The following is a 24,192-nucleotide window of genomic DNA, read 5'->3' as shown; positions in this document are numbered from 1 at the left end:
CAGGCTTGCTATGAGCGCCGTCCACAGGATAGGTCTCAAGAAGACTTCTGGTTACTATGCCGACACATCGCTGACGCCGGATCATGTGACGGGCTCGGCGATGCACTCATTTCCAGCCCAATGGCCGGAAGTCCCGGTTAAATGCCGCTGTCAATGTTTGACAGCGGCATATAACTAATTAATAGCGGTGGGTGGATCGCGATTCCACCTGTCACTATTGCGGGCACGTCAGCTGTTCAAAACAGCTGACATGTCCCGGCTTTGATGCGGGCTCACCGCCAGAGAGCACATCAAAGCAGGGGATCTGACCTTGGACGTACTATCCTGTCCAAGGCAGAAAGAGGTTAAACCATTTCCAACATTCTGAGCATAAAAAAAGCTTCTCCTTTGTGTGACTGCTCTGATGTTTATTAAGAGTTGATTTTCTTTTCCAAAGATTTTATTTGGATTTTAAAATAGCAGGCAAGAAAAGGGAATAAGGGCGGGATAGGATGGTCGGGGGGGGGGGGGGGAGGGGGAGGTTGAGATGGGGGGGAGAAAAAGGGGGTAATAAGGGGGAGGGGAAAGAAGGGAGGGGCATAGGGAAAAAATAGCAATGCAACATTATAGCAACAGTGATATACACTTATAGGGTACATAATGTCCAGGTCATAAGGTTTAAACGAAACAACTGCGAACCAACACATAGACAAATAAACAAACGAGAGATTGCAAGCCAATTAAGGCCAATCATATGTGAGCAAATATTTAACCAGGATTGAACCGTTAGATAGTACACGGAATATACAATTAAATGGTATTGCACCTAGAATTTGGTGGTGAGGGAATTAAGTAATGGGGGACGGAAAGGCCATGTCCCATTTGTTCCATTTTTTGTAAAATCTTGCAAACTGATTGCTAATCAAAGCAAATTTCAGTTCATGTGATCTGTGTTGCTGGACTAGGTGTAGGATAACCTCTGGATTTGGGAGTATTTTGTTTTTCCAGTGGAAAGTGATGAGATTTTTTGCTACAAGACAAAGATGAATAAAAATGGGTTGGAGTGCCAAGTCTAGTTCGTCCAAGTTAAGGGAAAGAAGGGCCATTTGAGGTGTGAGGGTTAAAGTTTTGTTAGAGAGTTTATTGAGAGTGGTAGAGATCCAAGACCAGACTATTTTGACTCTAGGACATTCCCAAAGCATATGTAATAGGTCTCCCTTGAAGCCGCAGTCTCTCCAGCAAAGGGGTGAGGATGAGTTTGAAGGACCGAAGTGTGCTAATTTTGCCGGGGTAAGGTACCAATTACTAATAGTTTTAAAGTATGTTTCTTGAAGTGGGAATGAGATTGTGGAGTTGTACGTTTTGGAGAGAGCTTCTTCCCATTGCTCAGGAGAAAAGGTGGATTTTAGGGTTTTTTCCCAGGTGATCATATAAGGGCTTTTTGACAAACTATCGTCATTGTTGAAAGAGTCATAGAGAAAACCATGACTCCAGAAGATTTTATGGTGAGGATTGAGTAAGACTTTTATTGAGGAGTGGGTAAAGTTCATTTTTGAATTAAGAAAAGCGAGGACATTATCTTTTAAGAGGATGAATTCTAAGAAAAAGGAGTGAGGAACGTTAAAGTTTTTCCTCAGGGATGAAAAGTCTAAGAAATTGGAGCCGTTGTGGATATCTCCCAATTTAGAGATTTTAAATTCTGGCCAAATTGTAGGGAGGGTTATATTAGAGAGACTAAAGATAAGAGTAAGGGGTATGTTTTTAAGAATGGAGAATTTGTGTGTCCGTCTGCTTGGTTTGGAGAATTTACGCCAAGCTTGGGCAATGGCCTGGAATAGAGGGTGAGCGTTGAAGTTAGGAAGATGGTTTGAGATTGCTTGAGTGATGATATTACTTAACTGTTTGCCATTATTTAAAAATAATTCCAAGTCAAACCAGGCCGGAGGTTCACGTTGGGAAATCCAATGGACACTTTGTTTAATCAGAAGGGTTTGATAATGGGCAATAATGTTAGGAAGGCCCATCCCACTATTCCCTTTCTTCCTGTATAATGATGAGGAAGAAGTCCTAGCTTTTTTTCCTCCCCACAAGAAGGTTTTGAACAAGGTTTGGATATTTGTTAGGAGTATGACCGGGATAGGCAAAGGGAGGTATCGGAGAACATATAGAATTTTTGGAAGGATATGTGTTTTAAGGATATAATTTTTTCCCCACCAAGAGAGATTTTTTTCTTTAAAGATTAAGCAGTCTTTGCTTATTGAATCTGTCAAATTTCTCAGATTTATCTTCACCATAAGGTGGAGATTGTTACAGAGAGTAATACCTAGGTAAGGAATCTCTCTGTTGCACCAGTTAAGGGATGTTTTATCCTTTATTGCATCCGTTTGTTTAGTGTCAAGATTAAGGGGAAGGATGTTCGATTTTGACTGGTTGATTTTGTAGTTGGATAAATCTGAGAACTTGTCCAGCTCACTAAAAACCTCAGATGAAGAGTTTTGGGGGTCAGTTAAAGTCAAAATAATATCATCTGCGAATAGGCTTATTTTGTGTTCCTTGTGTTGGGTATGGATACCTTTAATTTTGGCATTGCTACGAATGTGTTCGGCTAGGGGTTCAAGGGCCAAGTTGAAAAGTAGGGGTGATAGGGGGCACCCCTGTCTGGTGCCATTTGAGATAGTAAAGGGGTTTGAGATATGGTTGTTGGAGGTTATTTTCGCGCTTGGGTTTGAGTATAGTGCCATAATAGTAGTCACTAGTTTTTGATTAAATCCAAATTTGAAAAGAGTGTGTCTAAGGAAGTCCCAATTTATGCGGTCAAAGGCCTTCTCGGCATCTAGTGATATTAAAGTTGTTGGGGTTTTTGTTGAATTGGCGTACCTGATGGCGTTTATCAATCTCCTTGTGGCGTCTGCGGGTTGTCTCCCATGTGTGAATCCCATTTGGTCGTTGGCCAGAAGAGACGGGAGAAAATTACTCAACCTGTTGGCTAATATTTTGGAGAACAGTTTTATGTCTGTGTTGATGAGGGAGATAGGGCGATAATTGGTCAATAGTTCAGGGTCACCTTTAGGTTTCGGGATCAGGACAATCGAGGCCTCAAGCATTTCCTTTGGAAATAACCCCCGGTCGGCGGCGAAGTTGAATACTTCTGCAAGGTGAGGAGATAAAAGTTTACTGAAGGTTTTGTAATATGAATTATTGAAACCGTCGGGGCCTGGGGATTTGTGGAGGGGGAGTTTGTTAATAGTATCTTCTATTTCAATAGGGGAAAAAGGGGCAGACATAAAGGCCAAGTCGTCGGTTGATAAAGAGGGAAGATTAATTGAGTTGAGGTAATCATTGATAGCTGACGAGTTGGGTTGGGAAGAGGAAAAAGTTGATTTGAGGTTATATAATTTTTGGTAGAAGTGGGCGAATTCGTTAACTATATCTTGGGGGTGGGATAAAATGCCGTTTTTGGAGGTGGCTACTATTCTGTTGATTCTATTGTAAATTCTTTTATTCTTTACCCTGTTTGACATGAACGAAGTCGGTTTATTTAGTGAGGAGTAATATTTATATTTTGAGGATTTTACTACAGCATCATAAGGAGTGGTGATGAGTGACTTGAGATTTTGTCTCAAGGTCAAGAGTTCAGTTTGGAGAGAGGAAGATTGGGAATGATGGGCTAGTATTTCGGATTCTTTATTATGGATTTGGGTTTGGACTTCCAAGATTTTCCTTTTATTTTCTTTTTTAATTTTTGACGAAATGTCAATGAAAGTACCTCTGAGTACAGCCTTGTGAGTACACCAATTGTTGAAAGGATTGGTTGAGGAGGAATTGTTCTCTAGGAAGAATTGGGAAATGGCCTTTTCTATTTTTTGCTTGTGGAAGGTGTCGTGAAGGATGCTGGAGTTGCATCTCCACGTATTGGTTTTCTTAAGAGGGGGACCTAATTGAATAAGACTGTGTACTGGTGAATGATCCGAGAAAGATTTTTTGCCTATAGAGATCTCCTGGAGTCTGGAGAGAGTGAACACTCTTGGATTAAGAGTTGATTTTCAAGCAAAATATGGACAACATTGAGGGTATGTTTCCACGGTCAGTAAACGCTGCGGGTTTGATGCTGCATTCATCCTCAGCGTCCAGATGTTACAGCATAATGGGTGGAATTTAAAGGAATCCCATCTCCACTACGCGTTCAGAGACGCCTGCGGCAGCCCTGTGTAAGCGAACATGCGGAGGGTCTTTCCAAACCAGAGCATGTCCATTTATGTAGAGACGCTCAGTCTCCGCAGCATAAATTTCCCATACACTATCATTACATGCGGTAAAACTGCATTATCTTTATAGTCACATGCATAGTAACTGTGGAAACGCAGCTTACTACGCATGTGTACCAATATAAATAATATCTTACCTTGCTTCAGCCGGAAGTTCGCATCCACTGCAGTTCTCGCGATTAGCTCAGCTGACCGCGAGAACTGCCTTGTACATTACTGTCGTAGACCGAGTTAGCTCCGGTGGTCATCTACAAGCTCCGCCGTGTCTGGATGTCAGGCTGTATGGTGGCATAATGTCACCATTCAGCCAAAGGCATCCAGATGTAGCAGAGCTGGACTCGTCCTGAGACCCTCGGTAATGGACTACGGCGGACAGGAAGAATTTGTGTTGGTTTATTAATTTATTTTTGTTGCAGGAGATTGAGGGATTCGGGGATTTGATGATGCAGTAAGTATGGTTAATTAAGATTAATGAAGGATTTTATTCTGGCTGTGTCTTTATTTACCATGTAACCATAGGATTAGTAATGGATAGGTGTCTTATAGACGCTTCTCTATTACTAATCCATGGGCTTGATGTCACCTGACAATACAATGGTGACATAAACCCCACAAATATTACCCCACTTGCCACCGCTACAGGGAAGTGGGAAGAGCCGGGTAAAGTGCCACAATTAGTGCATCTTTGGATGTGCCAGTTGTGGGGCGGCTGCGGGCTGCTATTTTTAGGCTGGTGAAGGCCAAAATCCATGGGCCTAACAAGCCTGAGAATACCAGGCCGCAGCTGTCTGCTTTTTCCTTGCCTGGTTAACAAAAGTAGGGGGACCCCATGTCGTTTTTTATTTTTGGAGGGGATCCCACTATTTGTGTTAACCATCCAAGGTAAGGAGACTGCTACAGCCTGATAATATCAAGCTGGTAAGGTTCATGGATATTGGATCCTTAGCAGTCTGAAATATCAGTCCCAGTAGTCTGCTTTACTCTGGCTGGTTAACAAATATGGGGGACCCCAGGCCATTTTTTCTAATTATTATTAAACAGGAAAGGACCTCTCTGTGCTTTGCTTCACTTCCTGTGTCATATACTTCTGGCTGTGTCATAAGATTCACCATTATGTAAATTAGTACACATGCGTAGTAAACTGCGTTCCCACACTTAATACGCATGTGACTAGGAAGATGTTGTGGTTTTACCTCATCTGATGACAGTGAATGGGTAGTTTACCCAGCGGAGATGGAGCGTCTTCACTACATAAATTGACATGCTGCGGTCTGGAAAGACGTGATGCATGTCTGTCTCTGCGGGTGAGCCGTGGGGGTCGGTGCATGCATAGTAGACATGGGATTTCTTGAAATCCCATCCACTATGCTGTAACAGCTGGATGCTGCAGGTTGGACACTGTGGATGATGCAGGTTCCAACCCACAGCGTATACTGACCGTGGGAACATATCCCAATATATCTGCAAACAGGAAATCACTTATTTTTCCTTCCTAGAAGCCAACTTTCAATTAGCTTTATCCCAAGTGACACAAAAAAATGCATGCAATGAAATGCATCAAAAACACATGTAAAAACGCAGGTAAAAAATGCAGGTGACCAGCCAGTGACCTCAGGTGCAGATTTTACCTGCGTCAAATACTGAGCAAATACGGAGCCATTCATGAGATGGAGATATAAAAAAGGATTCTTCCCTATGAGACTTTTATTGTAACTAAGATGAGATATTTTCTTCACAAAACATTTCCAACATTCTGAACACAAAAAGTCTTCTCCCCTGTGTGGCTGCTTTGGTGACCAAGAAGAAATGATTTCTTCACAAAACATTTCCCACATTCTGAACATGAAAAAGGCCTCTCCCCTGTGTGAGTTCTTTGGTGTCCATCAAGAATTGATTTACGGTTAAAACATTTCCCACATTCTGAACATGAAAAAGGCTTCTCCCCTGTGTGAGTTCTTCGGTGTCCATCAAGAGTTGATTTACGGTTAAAACATTTCCCACATTCTGAACATGAAAAAGGCTTCTCCCCTGTGTGAGTTAGCTGATGTATGATAAGATGTGTTGTAGTTTTAAAACAGTTCCCACATTCTGAACATGAAAAAGGCTTCTCTCCTGTGTGAATTCTTTGGTGTCTATCAAGCATAGGTTTAGAGCTAAAACATTTCCCACATTCTGAACATGAAAAAGGCTTCTCCCCTGTGTGAGTTCGCTGATGTCTTAGAAAATTTGATTTCTCTGTAAAACATTTCCCACATTCTGAACATGAAAATGGCTTCTCCCCTGTGTGAATTCTTTGGTGTCTATCAAGCATCGATTTAACGATAAAACATTTCCCACATTCTGAACATGAAAAAGGCTTCTCCCCTGTGTGAATTAGCTGATGTTTGAGAAGACTTGATTTATCTGTAAAACAGTTCCCACATTCTGAACATGAAAATGGCTTCTCCCCTGTGTGACTTCTTTGGTGTCTATCAAGAATCGATTTAAGGGTAAAACATTTCCCACATTCTGAACATGAAAAAGGTTCCTCCCCTGTGTGAATTCTCTGATGTTTGAGAAGACTTGATTTCTCTGTAAAACATTTCCCACATTCTGAACATGAAAATGGCTTCTCCCCTGTGTGAGATCTCTGGTGACGAACCAGATGTGATTTGCTATTAAAACATTTCCCACACTTGGAACAAGAATAGTTATTCTCTACTGTGTGAATTTTTTGTTGTTTAACAAAGGATTTTTTGAAAGGAAAACTCTCTCCATATTCTAAACTTGAAAATATTTTCTTTGCTTTATGACCAGTTGGTTTTTGAATGCTTATTTTGTGACTTTGATTTTCCTTAGTAGTCTGTAATAAATCAGAAGACAGGACCTGTTTGAAAGGATCAGATGAGAGATCATCGCTGTGAAGGGATGTTGGTGTATCTGGAGTAATGGCATTTACTTTAATTGTATCCTGTGGAGTCTCTAGATCATCTAATTTAAAAATTGAAGATGTCAGCTGTCCCTCTGGTCTCCTGGTACAGTCATCTGCCAATAATAAAATCACACAAATTTGGAATAAAATATCCTTGACTTATATTTTTGAACATTTCTACTTAAACTGTCTGTAAAATAGCAAGTCATGTAAAATATTGATTTACCAAGACAATGACAGCTCACAGGCTAATAGAAAACCACAGAAGATGCACAAGTAGATCGTGGTGCTCCACTGTTTGTTCACTCTGCTTCCCAAATATCGAATAAAAAGCCACCAAACTGTATTGCAGGCAAAAATAATACCAATAAAAACTCTAGTCATCTGAAATAAAGTCCTCACTCAGGTCCATCATCGGTCAGTGAAAAACAGGTTCTCACAATATTAGTGGCTCAAAGTTTTTTGAAAAGCAACATGGCTTCAATAAACCAATCCAGCAATATCAGCTCTGCTGGAAGATGCCAGATACAAGCTTATTCTCCTCTGGTTCAGTCCTCTGTGCTCAGCTCCTGGCTTCTGTATTAATTACCTGTTGTGACCCGGACCCGTTTACTGACTACTCTTGCATCTTCTGATTAGGTATTTTCTCTGCCTTCCTGGTTCTGACCCGGCAATCTAACTATTCTTCTTCCCATCTCATGCAACAGAATAACAGGTAACAACGTGGCACAAGCCTAGGGGTCTCTGTGTAAGTCCAAATCCATGTATATCCTTTAAAGGATGATGAGCAAGGCAATTTCCTGGGATATGACGAGCAAGAGAATCCCTGGGATATGGAAAACAGTAGATAGCGCCAATCCTGTTTGTAGTAGCCATCTTTCGAGCTGCCAGGTGACCATGAACAGCACCCCAATATATTTTGTCTCCAAACTATTCCAGCAAGATTTAGATTCAAATAGCTAAATGGCGCTCCTTCTCTTTTTAACCCCGCCATGTGCCCAGACAGTGGAATACAACCATATATAGGTATTGTTGGATTCAAGAGAAGTGGGAAAATAATTTGCAAGGTCTATTTGTTTCTTATTACACTTTTTGATGAATTCCAATGTTATCACCACATAAAAGGACACATGTCACATTAGAAATATGGGACCGGATGAGGAAGATAAAACTGGGTGCTGAAAGTGGTTAAATTTAGAGCATTTTGGGAAATAACTACTGTAGTCAAAAACTGAGTATAGACAATAATATCTAATGAAATTATTAAACTGAAATGTCTTTATCAGTAAAAAATTTACTGTATAATAATTTGTATATAAGGCAAAATGTAAAAAGTATTTATTAAAAAATTAGAATTTAAAGTAAACCGAAATAAATTTTTTTTATTTAAAAAACTGGACTTCAGAAGGTCACAGAGGAATTATGGAGTATGCTGGTTTTGTCAGCCAAGTATTGCTCGTTCATATTTAAGAACCTTTCCATTCTTGTCAAAAATACCCAGATATCAGGGCCTGGATACCGGCAGGGTGTCATGAAATTAGGCCAGGCCTTTGACAGTGTACCCCTGCATCTGCTGTACCTGGTGTGTCTCCCTCGCCTTTCCTCCTTGGTTGGGCAAGCTGCCCCCTGCTGCTAACGTTGTCTGATGGGAATTTTGTCAACATCATTTCCTTCTGGACTTCTGGTAAAGCACCATTTTAGCATACCTATCCACCTCAGAAGGGAGAGATGCAAAGTTCTCCTAGTAGCGTGGGTCTAGCAGGATGTACAACCAGTACTCTTTTTTGGCCAAAATGAATAGAACATGAGGGTCACCGGAAAGGCAGCGGTACATAAAGTCTGCCATATGTGCCAAGTTCCCTACAGCCAACACTTCCCTGTCTCCACCATAATGACTGTAAGGGATCTCACAGAGGAAGTGGACGTTGCCTTCGCTCTCCTCGAGGGAGGGGAGAGAAGAGCCCAGCAGGGTCGGCTCTCTGGCGCCACCACTTGCCTCAGGTCAGTCAGGGAACTGCACCGAGGGAAAATAATCGCGGGAAAGGCTTTCCTTATAGGTACAAGTTAGTGAGGCGCTCCCAATGAGGGGGAATATATGTCACCAGTTCAGGCTGGGGATATACATCTAAACCTCCCGGCCGTCACTGCCAGAGTTCCTCACTAAAACAATATGGTATTCTGCCACCAGTTCTCATTTAAAATAACCCCCGTCCGACAGCAGGCTTAGATCGGGTCAGGAACCAACCCTGGGAGCGTGCGGACGTGGGGATTCATGGATCGAGATAAAAGAGCAGCACAAGATTAATTTTATATTTAAATCGCCAAAGAGGCGCACTAGAAAATACAGCTATACTTACAAGAGCAAATATTTACAGTCAGGAGAGTAGTACAAGGATAGGGTATATATAGTATAATCAATTACTTGATCCCCTGTGGAAGTGTTACGAAATGCGCGACACGGACACCATACCTAGTGTAAGTTACTTTCAGCTTGCCCATTTTTTCGGTTGTTATGATTTTCCAGTGTCTTATTGTAGGTATATTTCTTGTGAGGAGTGGCGATAGTCAGTATATACATACCAGTTGGTGGTAACAACTTAATTAACTTAGCCTCCTCATTATAGTACCTGTAATTTGCTGGATTTCCATTTGAGATAGCCTCTTTTGGTAGCCTAACATGGATTTTTTCTATATGCAGCCGTTTATGTGTGGACCATTTTGGAGTAATGATTGTTCATATAGGTTTATTTGATGTTATGTGTATTTATCCGCTCCATTACATTGGAAGGTTTTTTCGCTTTAGTATTATATACCTATGTTAATTATGTGAATGATTAATAAAAATTATTAATTTTAAAAATATAATTTTTCAAGACATTGTGTATCTAGTCCTGATTACGTTGTATGGCAATTTAGGACTTTGTGTTTTTTTGGATTTAAAATAGGGTATAGATAGGTTGCAATTACCGAGTTATGTAGCATGTGACCACAGGGAGGTGCTGATGGATCACAGGTCCAAATCTTAGTTACAGGCTTTCGGGGCTGTGTCAGCAAACGTAACCTCCGGCCATCAGGAAACCCTGTCCAAAATGAGGGGCTGCCTTATATCTCCTAGGCTGCTACCTCACACATCTGCTCCCACCCCTAGGTGGTGCAGCCTCTCTCCTCCCATGTCTGAGAATATTATTTTATGCCCAGGGTCAGCCAAGGGTCAGAGTATAAACGACAAACATTGGCCTCATAGTGAGGCTATAAAAAGAAAAGCCTACCAGACCCAGAAAGATGCCATCCGAGTTAACCCTGCAACTACCTGACCCGAGAACCGAGTAAACCATGACAACCTTAACCCGTTGGGCCCTATCATATTTGCCTAATTGTAATGACCCAAAGCTGTTGTCAAGTAAAAGTCTGACTGACTTCACAAATTCAGTGTCCCCTCGATTGTTTGCTGCGGAAGTTCTGGGAGATAGGAACATATAGCCAGTGGAGGCCTATGGGCCACAAGTAAGTGTGATGCACCCCACACACAGCAGCACTCCGGTACTGGGAGGTGCCAGAGTGTGCTGCATAGGCAGCAACTTGCCCACAACTACCTCACTCAGTCACCTTACACAAGCATGGTACATGTATGAGCTTCAGAATCAGAATCTCCACCAGGTTACATCCATTTTCACACACCACCATAGCAGGTTGTAGGGTTTGTGGATAGAGCCACAGATCTGTCTGGTCTGTTTTTCTTTTCAATAACTCTGCAGCGGTGTGCGGTTTGTCTCCTAGACAAATTAGCTTCAGCGGAGTCTGTTTCCGCTTTGCTAAGGCAGTGCTGCAGAGCTTCCAGCTTCTGGCTGATGTGGAGAACGTACTCTGAGATAGCAAATCAAAGATGATAGATGAGCAGTAGGGGCTGCAGGAACTGAAGTAGGAAGTGGATAAAACCCTGATAGAAGTAGGGCCAGCAATCCTCCGTATTAGTAGAACATGTACCATGCCAGGGTGGAACTCGGGCTCAGCCTCCAAAATATTCACTCAGAGTGCCGTCAGGCAAATGCAGCATCCCTAAGCACAATCAGTTGTCCATGTGTTGGTCATTAAAGGGAAGGTGCCATCAAAAAAAAATTTTTTCAGAAATTGTAAAAATGTAAAGAATTAATGATTACATTTTCTTAAAAAATATTATCATTTGTTTATAATTTAGTAAAATATGAAAAATAATTTGAAAAGTTTTGGAATTTCCACTTTTCAACACTAGGGGGAGCAGCTGCTGAAATTTCAGAAAAACCTAGTGTACAAATAGCTCACATTACAGCACTGCAGTAATTATGGGCGGAGTCTGCTGACTTGTGTGATGTCACTCCTCTCCTCCCCTTCTGGGTGTTTGCTAAGGGATTAGAGAGGATGCTATTCTGGAACCCAGTGAGCAGCCATTTTGTTGGTGACTGCAGAGTATGGCTGCCGTCACACTATCAGTATTTGGTCAGTATTTTACCTTAGTATTTGTAAGCCAAAACCAGGAGTGGAACAATTAGAGGAAAAGTATAATAGAAACACATCACCACTTCTGTATTTATCACCCATTCCTGGTTTTGGCTTACAAATGCTGAGGTAAAATACTGACCAAATACTGATAGTGTGAAGGCAGCCTTAGGCTACTTTCACACTAGCGTTGTTGGCTGTATGTTGCAATGCGTCGTTCAGGAGAAAAAACACATCCTGCAAAGTTGTCTGCAGGATGCGTTTTTTCCCCATAGACTAACATTTCCCGACGCATTGCGACGTATTGCCACACGTCGTAACTGTTATGCGACGGTTGCGTCATGTTTTGGCGGACGCCGCCACAAAAAAAGTTACATGTAACGTTTGTGCGTCCACCTGACCGCTCACCTGACCGTGACGTCATCAAAGGTCCTTCACAGACGCTTGCAGAGGTGACAGCCAGGGTTCGTCGGAGGGGTGAGTATATCCATATTTTTTATTTTTATTCTTTATTTTTTACATGAATATGGATCCCAGGGCCTGAAGGAGAGTTTCCTCTCCTTCAGACCCTGGGAACCATACGCACCGCACACGCCGAAGATGGCTGGGAACACTTCCGATTCCGATTTCCGATATCGCAAAAATATCGGAACTCCGATACAGCAAATATCGGCCGATACCCGATATTTGGAGTATCGGAATGCTCAACATTAGTGGTGGCTGGGGACTGAGCAGTGAAGGACCAAAATGTGTACACCTATAGCAGGCCATTATTTAAAAAAAAATGTATTTCTAACGAAGGAAATTTCACACAAACCTAGTTCTACAGTATATATGACAATAGTCAGTTTTGGAACTACTAAATTTGTAAACCTGTTTTGGAGCAAACATATTTGGGTAATTGTACGAGTCCAAGTGTTTATTTTTATTTTAAATCTCCGTAATATTACAAAAAGCACGTTAAACTGTAGAGATGACTAATTGAATCGTCAAATTAATTTTTTAGGGCGTTACATACCAACTTAATGTTACAAGAACCTCGTTTTACAGGTTATGAATGAATCATTAAATCCATAGAAAGTTTTGGAACTTTCTTTGCAGCCATATATACCATAGAAATTTAACAGAAAACACCTAATGCTTTATGGATGACTAATTGAATCCGGACAAATTATGAAGAGCGTTTTTAGAGTTGTATATATCACCAAAATGTCACCAAATACTATATGGATGACTAATTAAATCCAGAAATATTTTTCAACGCTTTTTGTAGTTATATACCACCCTAATGTAACAAAAGCCGCGTTCCGTTGTATTTGAATAATTGAATCCAGAATTTCATTTTTTTTAAGTAAATATTTTTATTACTATTAGTAGTAGTTGATGTACTTCTACAGTCATAAAGGCTTTGCAGAAAGTGCAAAGCAAGGAAACATAAGGAAGGTAATCCATAAACCACTGAGAGACAACAAGTGGCGAGCCTCATTCAAATATTTTTTAAAATGTATTGCTGTACTCCTACACTCAATAAATGGCTTGGCAAAATGTGCAAAGCCAGGAAAAATTTGTACGGACGGTAATGCAATAATCCTCCTCAGGTGTGAGCTTCTTCTTCTCCTTCCTCAGGAACTTTGAGGAACTGACTCCACCCATTTCCTGGAGCCCTATTCCCAGGTGCCTTGGCTATTAGAGACCCGGTTATGGGCAGTGGCGGAGCCCGACATTTAGAAAAGGGCGACAGAACTCTGTGTCACCTGCACCAGCGCCTGCTCTGGGGAGAACCCACCCCAAGGACAGTACGATCTCTTGGGAGTGATCTCGAGCGGCATCAAGGAGCTTCTCCCAGGCCCGTTCATTCCTCAAGAAGGGTTCATCATGCTCCTTTCCTTCTGGGATCACACCCACCGCATACCAGTGATGTTGACTTTCTAGGCTCGCTCATTCTTTAAGAAGGGTTGATCCTGCTCCCTTCCTTCTCAAATCATACCCACTGCATACCAGCGATGATGCCACTCCATTTTGAGAAACAAGACAACTGATTGCAGCCTTCAAGGCAAGTGTTCCTCCTCTACTGCCCACTGGTTGAATTAGATGTGATGATGGTTCCTAAACTCTTCTAATAACTCCCATCCCCACTGCCAGTTGTACGCAGTGACCTCACCCGAGATGCCAACTATCAGTACCTTGTGGCTAGTAGGCCAGATAGCATTTCTCCAGCCCTGGTCCTGGTTCGCCTTATTGTCTCTTCTGGCCACCATAGGTCCCGCTGTCCGCTCACCACTTCCTTGATCCTGATTCTCCCAACCGCAGTCCACAAGAACCTCACCAGTAAAGGGTGGAGCCTGGGTTAGTCCTTGGTGGTTTCAGGAAAGTATTCAGCACCTGCCACTACTACTGTTGTGCAAGTTTTGTCTGACTCCAACATTCCTCCGGTCACTCCCTCATAACTAATTGAATCTGGAAAAAATTTTGAATGCTTTTTTGGAGTGTTTTGGAGCAAAGTGCTCAAGAGCACGGAATTCTCCATGAATAAGTGAATAAAAAAAAAATTTCAACACTTTTTTGGAATGTTATATAGCAACAAAATGTACAATAAAACACGTAATACACTATGGATCACAATATATTGTATCCATAGATCTGCAAAAATTAAGAGACCATTGCACAGTTTTTTAAAAACCACCATCTCTACATGTCTGACAGCCATTCCATTCCATTCCAGTGTCAGTTGAATTCCAACCAAAGTACACCTCATTCTACTTAATGTGCTTCTGTTTAGGTGATTACCTGTACCAAATCTTATTTAACGAGGGAAAGTATAAAAAAAAAAACACTGCTGTGTCATCACAATCCTCTTGCAATAGGACAAGTTGAACTGCAAAACCAGTGCTAGGAATAGCTCTAAAGTAATTTCGTAACAGGCTCCTAAATGCAGTCCTCAAGTCATGTAAATCTAGAAAAAGCCTTTCATCAATGAGAAGCAAAGGAGAGCCAGGCTGAAGTTTGCCAAAACCCATAAGTATTGGACCATAGAGGACTGGAGTAAGGTAATCTTCTCTGATGAGTCTAATTTTCAGCTTTGCCCAACACCTGGTCGTCTAATGGTTAGACGGAGAGCTGGAGAGGAGTACAAGCCACAGAGTGTTAGGGGTCGAGTTCCCGCCTCTGCACAGGGGGAATCTCGGGCCATCTCCGCTGCGGTCTCCCATTCTTCTCCTGCCGCAGTGGAGCCTGCTCAGCGGAGACGTCAGTCCCAGCGTCTCGCTCAGTCTGACTCTGTACAAAGAGTTACTGCTGCTTTTCCTGCTTCTGCCATTGAAGTCAGTGCTGGGCAGCGGCGAGCAGATGCTTCTGGAACTAAGCCCTGCTTTTCTCGTTCTGAGCATGCCCAGAGTAAGATCTCTCAGTGGAGATCGAGGGTCACATGTTCAGATATTGCAGCTAAAGCCATTGGTCCTTCAGGAAGGTCCTGTAGGTGCTCAGGCTCTGTGGCAGCCTCTCATTGGTCCTTCTAGGAAGGTCCTGTACATACTGCAACTATTTAAGGCTCGCATGGCCGCACGGCCATGCGCTAGTATCTTTTTATGTTATGTACTTTGTGCCAGTGTGGTCATGTAAGTTTGTGTTCAGGGACCCGGCTGAAATAAGCCCCTAGAATGCTGGCACCTCCAGCGAGGAGATTGTGTGCATGCATGACCACTGACTGCTCTCAGTTGGGTAGTTAGCCTGTGCTTCTGTGAAGTCTAACAGGGTGCAGTGCTTTGCTTTCACGGCTACTCTGTGAAATAACAGAGTTAGTTCATACCGCCATATAGTTCCGCCGTTTGCTAGCAGCAGGTTCTCCTGCACGGTGGACCCCGGGCTGCGAACTCATCAATTTCAATAAAACATCTATATTTACTCGGTGCGTTCCGCTAGCTCTAACAGAATACTAGCGCCAGGGTCTGGCTAGTAAATAGCGGACATACAGCAATCCTTGCGGTATATCCAGCAGCTGGAGGGTAGGTTGGCGGCTCTCGAGAGCACAACCTCAGCTGTGGATGTTACCGCAGTTGCTGTACAGGCTGCTAGCGTGGCTGCAGCAACCTTGTCCACTGCCACCCCTGTTCTGACATTATCTCGCCTCCCGCTGCCAGAAAATTTTTCTGGAGATAGTAAATCTTGTAGGGGATTCGTGAGTCGGTGCTCTATTTACCTCATGCTCCTGGCTGCACGTTTTCCCACAGAGCGGGCAAAGGTGGGATTTATTGTGTCTCTCTTGTCGGACAGGGCGTTGGAATGGGCTACGCCGCTGTGGGAGCGTGGCGATCATGTGGTGCAGAGTGCTCCGCTGTTCCTGAGCACTCTGAAACAGGTCTTTTTAGGACCTCGAGTCACCCATGACACGGCGCTCTGTTGTGAATTCTGTGATCAAGCTCCCTCCTGTGGTCACGAGTGGTACTGCGGCTTCTGAGTTTCCTTCCTCAGGTGTGAGGTTAAGTCGTTAGGTGCTGCTCTATTTAACTCCACCTAGTGCTTTGATCCTGGCCTCCAGTCAATGTTCTAGTATTGGTCTTGCTTCCTCCTGGATCGTTCCTGTGGCCTGTCTGCTCAGCATAAGCTAAGTTCTGCTTGTGTTACTTTTTGCTATATTTTCTGTCCAGCTTGCTTAATTGTTTTTTCTTGCTTGCTGGAAGCTCTGAGACGCAGAGGGAGCACCTCCGTACCGTTAGTCGGTGCGGAGGGTCTTTTTGCCCCTCTGCGTGGTTGTTTGTAGGTTTTTGTGTTGAACGCAAAGCTATCTTTCCTATCCTTGGTCTATTCAGTAAGTCGGGCCTCACTTTGCTAAATCTATTTCATCTCTGTGTTTGTGTTTTCATCTTACTCACAGTCATTATATGTGGGGGGCTGCCTTTTCCTTTGGGGAATTTCTCTGAGGCAAGGTAGGCTTATTTTTCTGTCTTCAGGCCTAGCTAGTTTCTCAGGCTGTGCCGAGTTGCATAGGGAGCGTTAGGCGCAATCCACGGCTACCTCTAGTGTGGTGTGATAGGATTAGGGATTGCGGTCAGCAGAGTTCCCACGTCTCAGAGCTCGTCCTATGTTTTTTGGTTATTGTCAGGTCACTTTGTGTGCTCTGAACTTCAAGGTCGATTGTGGTTCTGAATTACCTATTCATAACAGTACTGGAGGCCCAAAGTACTATGCTTCTCAATAGAGGGAAAAAAGAAGTTCTGAGACCATTTTTTTTCCTTTGCACTGTGTTTTGCCTTTTTTTTCCCCTAGACATTTGGGTGGTTCAGGACACAGGTGTGGTGATGGACATTAAAGGTCTGTCTTCATGTGTGGATCTTCTCACTGCAAGAGTACAAAATATTCAAGACTTTGTGGCTCAGAATTCTATGTTAGAACCAAGAATTCCTATTCCTGATTTGTTTTCTGGAGATAGAGCTAAATTTCTGAGTTTCAAAAATAATTGCAAACTGTTTCTGGCGTTGAAACCTCGCTCCTCTGGTGACCCAGTTCAACAAGTTAAGATCATTATTTCTTTATTACGTGGCGACCCTCAAGACTGGGCATTTTCCCTTGCGCCAGGAGATCCTGCATTATGTAATATTGAAGCGTTTTTTCTGGCGCTCGGATTACTGTACGATGAACCTAATTCAGTGGATCAGGCAGAGAAAAATTTGCTGGCTCTGTGTCAGGGTCAGGATGAGATAGAGATTTATTGTCAGAAGTTTAGACAATGGTCTGTGCTCACTCAATGGAATGAATGTGCTTTGGCAGCAATCTTCAGAAAGGGTCTCTCTGAAGCCCTTAAGGATGTCATGGTGGGATTTCCTATGCCTGCTGGTCTGAATGAGTCTATGTCTTTGGCCATTCAGATCGGTCGACGCTTGCGTGAGCGTAAATCTGTGCACCATTTGGCGGTATTATCTGAGCATAAACCTGAGCCTATGCAGTGCGATAGGACTTTGACCAGAGCTGAAAGGCAGGAACACAGACGTCAGACTGGGCTGTGTTTCTACTGTGGTGATTCCACTCATGCTATCTCCGATTGTCCTAAGCGCACTAAGCGGTTCGCTAAGTCTGCCACCATTGCTATGGTACAGTCGAAATTTCTTTTGTCCGTTACTTTGATCTGCTCTTTGTCTTCCTATTCTGTCATGGCTTTTGTGGATTCAGGCGCTGCCCTGAATTTGATGGACTTGGAGTTTGCTAGGCGCTGTGGGTTTGTCTTGGAGCCCTTGCAGTGTTTGATTCCATTGAGAGGAATTAATGCTACGCCAAGAATAAGCCTCAGTATTGGACCCAGCTGACCATGTGCATGGCTCCTGCGCACCAGGAGGATATTCGCTTTCTGCTGTTGCAAAATTTGCATGATGTGGTCGTGTTGGGGTTGCCACGGCTACAAGTCCATAACCCAGTATTAGATTGGAAATCAATGTCTGTGTCCAGCTGGGGTTGTCAGGGGGTACATGGTGATGTTCCATTTCTCTCTATCTCATCATCCACCCCTTCTGAGGTCCCAGAGTTCTTGTCTGATTACCGGGATGTATTCGATGAGCCCAAGTCCAATGCCCTACCTCCGCATAGGGATTGTGATTGTGCTATCGAGTTGATTCCTAGTAGTAAGTTTCCTAAGGGTCGACTGTTTAATTTATCTGTACCTGAGCACGCCGCTATGCGGAGTTACGTAAAAGAATCCTTGGAGAAGGGTCATATTCGGCCGTCGTCATCGCCATTGGGAGCAGGGTTCTTTTTTGTGGCCAAGAAGGATGGTTCGCTGAGACCTTGTATTGATTACCGCCTTCTAAATAAAATCACGGTCAAATTTCAGTACCCCTTGCCGCTGCTATCTGATTTGTTTGCTCGGATTAAGGGGGCTTGTTGGTTCACCAAGATAGATATTCGTGGTGCATATAATCTTGTGCGTATTAAACGGGGCGATGAATGGAAAACTGCATTTAATACGCCCGAGGGCCATTTTGAGTACCTAGTTATGCCATTCGGACTTGCCAATGCTCCATCAGTATTTCAGTCCTTTATGCATGACATCTTCCGAGAGTACCTGGATAAATTCCTGATTGTATACTTGGATGATATTTTGGTCTTCTCGGATGATTGGGAGTCTCATGTGAAGCAGGTCAGAATGGTGATCCAGGTCCTGCGTGCTAATTCTTTGTTTGTGAAGGGATCAAAGTGTCTCTTTGGTGTTCAGAAGGTTTCATTTTTGGGGTTCATTTTTCCCCTTCTACCATCGAGATGGACCCTGTTAAGGTCCAGGCCATTTATGATTGGACTCAGCCGACATCTCTGAAGAGTCTGCAAAAGTTCCTTGGCTTTGCTAATTTTTATCGTCGCTTCATCTGTAATTTTTCTAGTATTGCTAAACCATTGACCGATTTGACCAAGAAGGGTGCTGATGTGGTCAATTGGTCTTCTGCTGCTGTGGAAGCTTTTCAGGAGTTAAAGCGTCGTTTTTCTTCTGCCCCTGTGTTGTGTCAACCAGATGTTTCGCTTCCGTTCCAGGTTGAGGTTGATGCTTCTGAAATTGGAGCGGGGGCTGTTTTGTCGCAAAGAGGTGCTGATTGCTCGGTGATGAAGCCATGCGCCTTCTTTTCCAGGAAGTTTTCGCCTGCTGAGCGAAATTATGATGTTGGCAATCGAGAGTTGCTGGCCATGAAGTGGGCATTCGAGGAGTGGCGTCATTGGCTTGAAGGAGCTAAGCATCGCGTGGTGGTCTTGACTGATCACAAGAACTTGACTTATCTCGAGTCTGCCAAACGGTTGAATCCTAGACAGGCTCGTTGGTCGCTGTTTTTCTCCCGTTTTGACTTTGTGGTTTCGTACCTTCCGGGCTCTAAAAATGTGAAGGCGGATGCCCTGTCTAGGAGTTTTGTGCCCGACTCTCCGGGTTTGCCTGAGGCGGCGGGTATTCTCAAAGAGGGAGTAATTGTGTCTGCCATCTCCCCTGATTTGCGGCGGGTGCTGCAAAAATTTCAGGCTAATAAACCTGATCGTTGCCCAGCAGAGAAACTGTTTGTCCCTGATAGGTGGACGAACAAAGTTATCTCTGAGGTTCATTGTTCGGTGTTGGCTGGTCATCCTGGAATCTTTGGTACCAGAGAGTTAGTGGCTAGATCCTTTTGGTGGCCGTCTCTGTCGCGGGATGTGCGTTCTTTTGTGCAGTCCTGTGGGATTTGTGCTCGGGCTAAGCCCTGCTGTTCTCGTGCCAGTGGGTTGCTTTTGCCCTTGCCGATCCCGAAGAGGCCTTGGACACATATCTCTATGGATTTTATTTCGGATCTCCCCGTCTCTCAAAGAATGTCGGTCATTTGGGTAGTTTGTGATCGCTTCTCTAAGATGATCCATTTGGTACCCTTGTCTAAATTACCTTCCTCCTCTGATTTGGTGCCATTGTTCTTCCAGCATGTGGTTCGTTTACATGGCATTCCAGAGAACATCGTTTCTGACAGAGGTTCCCAGTTTGTTTCGAGGTTTTAGCAAGCCTTTTGTGCTAGGATGGGCATTGATTTGTCTTTTTCCTCAGCTTTCCATCCTCAGACAAATGGCCAGACTGAACGAACCAATCAGACCTTGGAAACATATCTGAGATGTTTTGTTTCTGCTGATCAGGATGATTGGGTGTCCTTTTTGCCGTTGGCTGAGTTCGCTCTTAATAATCGGGCCAGCTCGGCTACCTTGGTCTCACCGTTTTTCTGCAATTCTGGGTTCCATCCTCGTTTCTCTTCAGGGCAGGTTGAGTCTTCGGACTGTCCTGGTGTGGATACTGTGGTGGACAGGTTGCAGCGGATTTGGACTCATGTAGTGGACAATTTGACCTTGTCCCAGGAGAAGGCTCAACGTTTCGCTAATCGCAGACGCTGTGTGGGTCCCCGACTTCGTGTTGGGGATTTGGTTTGGTTGTCATCTCGTTATATTCCTATGAAGGTTTCCTCTCCTAAGTTTAAGCCTCGTTTCATTGGTCCGTATAGGATTTCTGAGGTTCTTAATCCTGTGTCTTTTCGTTTGACTCTTCCAGATTCTTTTTCCATCCATAACGTATTCCATAGGTCATTGTTGCGGAGATACGTGGCGCCTGTGGTTCCATCTGTTGATCCTCCTGCCCCGGTTTTGGTGGAGGGGGAGTTGGAGTATATAGTGGAGAAGATTTTGGATTCTCGTGTTTTGAGACGGAAACTCCAGTATCTGGTTAAGTGGAAGGGTTATGGTCAGGAAGATAATTCCTGGGTCTTTGCCTCTGATGTCCATGCTGCCGATCTTGTTCGTGCCTTTCATATGGCTCATCCTGGTCGGCCTGGGGGCTCTGGTGAGGGTTCGGTGACCCCTCCTCAAGGGGGGGGGGGAGTACTGTTGTGAATTCTGTGATCAAGCTCCCTCCTGTGGTCATGAGTGGTACTGCGGCTTCTGAGTTTCCTTCCTCAGGTGTGAGGTTAAGTCGTTAGGTGCTGCTCTATTTAACTCCACCTAGTGCTTTGATCCTGGCCTCCAGTCAATGTTCTAGTATTGGTCTTGCTTCCTCCTGGATCGTTCCTGTGGCCTGTCTGCTCAGCATAAGCTAAGTTCTGCTTGTGTTACTTTTTGCTATATTTTCTGTCCAGCTTGCTTAATTGTTTTTTCTTGCTTGCTGGAAGCTCTGAGACGCAGAGGGAGCACCTCCGTACCGTTAGTCGGTGCGGAGGGTCTTTTTGCCCCTCTGCGTGGTTGTTTGTAGGTTTTTGTGTTGACCACAAAGCTATCTTTCCTATCCTCGGTCTATTCAGTAAGTCGGGCCTCACTTTGCTAAATCTATTTCATCTCTGTGTTTGTGTTTTCATCTTACTCACAGTCATTATATGTGGGGGGCTGCCTTTTCCTTTGGGGAATTTCTCTGAGGCAAGGTAGGCTTATTTTTCTGTCTTCAGGCCTAGCTAGTTTCTCAGGCTGTGCCGAGTTGCATAGGGAGCGTTAGGCGCAATCCACGGCTACCTCTAGTGTGGTGTGATACGATTAGGGATTGCGGTCAGCAGAGTTCCCACGTCTCAGAGCTCGTCCTATGTTTTTTGGTTATTGTCAGGTCACTTTGTGTGCTCTGAACTTCAAGGTCCATTGTGGTTCTGAATTACCTATTCATAACAGCGCTCCAACTGCTGGCATTAACTCAGGGTTTGTCCTTGGTCAGCCATTTTGCCGTCCACTTCCATACCTTAGCATCTGGGCTGGAGTGGTCGGATAAAGCCTTTATCCCCATATTTTGGAGGGGGCTGGCTGATCACGTGAAGGACGCTCTGGCTACTAGGGAGATTCCTGCCACACTGGAGGAGTTAATAGCTGTCTCCACTCGTATTGACCTCCGTTTTAACGAGTGGAGGTTAGAGCGAGCCCAGTGTAGGCAGAGGTTTCGGCTGGCTCCCACCATCGCCAAACCTCTGGAATCTCCGGTCCTGGTCCCTGAGTCACATGAGGCCATGGAAGTGTCACGAGCGGGATCTAAGTCCCGGACTGCTTGTGCACTCAAGGTCTGTCATGTTTGCCAGCAGTCAGGACATCTTGCCACCAGATGTCCCCAGCGGTCGAGGAAACGTCAGCGTCTAGTGGTAGTAGGTGGAGGTACACTAGACACGGCGACGTTTGCCTCCAAATTGTCCTTTAAGGGGACAATTACTATAGGCTCATCCTCCCACTCGGTAGAGATCTGCGTGGATTCTGGGGCGGAGGGCAATTTTATGTCTTCTGCCTTCGCCCAACGTCACGCAATAGCCCTGGTTATGCTAGCTCAACCAGTAACGGTACGAGTGGTGAATGGGTCGACTTGTACAAAGGGATATTGAAAAAATGAAAAAAAAATTTAGATCGGCTTCAGTTCAAAATTTGACATCTGTTGAAAGGAAGACTCTTAATGCCTTGGCTGAGAATGCTCTAATTACGATAAAACCAGCCGACAAGGGTGGGGCGGTGATAGTGATGGACAGCTCTAAATACAGGGCGGAAATTTTGCGTCAGTTGGATGATGGTGCAGTATATGAGAGACTGTCATGCAACCCGACTCTTCGTTTTCAGAAGGAACTGCAGCTTGTGGTCAGTGACTCCCTAGCCATGGGCCTGATTGACCACAAGCTGTCTGAATATTTGATTGTTGAAGCTCCAGTGACTCCTGTACTGTATGTATTACCTAAAATAAATAAGGACTTGTATAATCCCCCGGGGCGACCGATCGTTTTGGGGAGAGGTTCCCTCTTCAATAAAACTGCAATTTTTTTGGACCGGATATTGAGACCGTATGCTGTTTCAGCACGGTCTTATATTAGAGACACGAGTGACTTCCTGAACAAAATTGATGATTTGACTATTTCTGAGACAACCATTCTGGCATCATTTGACGTTCTGTCGTTATACACGTCTATTGAGCATAATAAAGGACTTGAGGCTGTTTCGTGCATGCTATCAGGCTCTGATGTGGCCCCGGAGTGTGCACGGCTTGTTTTTTTTCTGTTTGGGGATGAATTTTTCTTGCAGTTGAGGGGTACCGCCATGGGGTCCAGTGTGGCCCCCACTTATGCTAACATCTATATGGCGGTACTCAAGGACAGGTTCATGTACAATTCCACCCTCTGGCGCCACGTCAGAGCCTGGTGGCGGTATATAGATGACATTTTTCTGGTATGGGAGGGGAGTTCTCAGGAGTTGGACGACTTTCATAAGGTCTTGAATCAGATATATTCAGAATTACAATTCACCCTGACATACTCAACGACACAGATACAGTTTCTTGACACTTTGGTTTATAAAAATGGTAATAAGCTATGTACTGATATTTTTGTTAAGGAAACTGATAGGAATGGTTTGTTGTCTTTTGATAGTAATCACCCGAGGAGAATGGTAAGTTCCCTTCCTTGGAGTCAGTTACTGAGGGTGAGGAGGATAGTCTCTGATGAAGAGCGAGTAGACCAACGGCTTGATGAGATGTGCTCAAAATTTATCGCGAGGGGATACCCCGCTAGAGAGGTGGCCAGATATAAAGAAAAGGCTATAAGTTGCTCCCGTGAAAGTATCCGTAATAATACTCGCGTTAGATCGATATGTGACCGTATCCCTTTCGTATCAACATACAATTCAGCGAGTAATCGCATTGGCAATATACTCAGGAGACATTGGACCCTGTTACAGCGTGGTCTACCGTCTGTTCCTAGTTTTGGCATGTACCCCATGATGTCATTTAGAAGGGGGCGAAATTTTAGAGACAGATTAGTGAAATCCGATATTGGGGCCTCAAAGACCCTGGTCCAGAGTACCCTCAGCGCAGCCAGACACAGGAATTTTCCGTGTTTAGGTTGTGCATGCCGCAACAACATGTTAAAAGGGTAATTTTTTTACCACCCTCACACTGGAAAGAAGATTTTTCTAAAAGAAAGATATACCTGTGCCTCAAGCTATGTAGTTTACATGATTGTGTGCCCGTGTCGTCTCACCTATGTAGGTGAAACAACCATGGAAGTGAGGGCTCGCATCAGTAAACACAAGAGCACGGTGAGGACGGGTCTTACGGAGTTACCGGTCCCTAAACACTTTGTTGAGAATAGACAC

General features: G+C 44.0%; 1 protein-coding gene across 3 annotated transcripts in view; it reads right to left on the bottom strand.

Annotated features, from left to right (window-relative positions):
* Window positions 1–2,251: 2,251 nt before the first annotated feature.
* The window catches only part of LOC138666928 (gastrula zinc finger protein XlCGF26.1-like), a 53,748-nt gene continuing 31,807 nt past the window's right edge, over window positions 2,252–24,192 (bottom strand). For 2 of the 3 annotated variants that reach the window (XM_069755121.1, XM_069755120.1), the window contains exon 6: window positions 5,834–7,268. In XM_069755121.1, coding sequence (XP_069611222.1) covers window positions 5,977–7,268 — 1,292 coding nt within the window. In that variant the 3' untranslated portion in view covers window positions 5,834–5,976. Of the gene's footprint in view, window positions 7,269–24,192 lie in introns of all 3 variants that reach the window. The other variant, XM_069755119.1, reaches the window with a different exon arrangement.

This window comes from Ranitomeya imitator, chromosome 2 (genome assembly GCF_032444005.1).
Source record: "Ranitomeya imitator isolate aRanImi1 chromosome 2, aRanImi1.pri, whole genome shotgun sequence".
Classification (NCBI taxonomy): Eukaryota; Metazoa; Chordata; class Amphibia; order Anura; family Dendrobatidae; genus Ranitomeya; species Ranitomeya imitator.
This window is presented reverse-complemented; position numbering and strand designations above follow the sequence as displayed.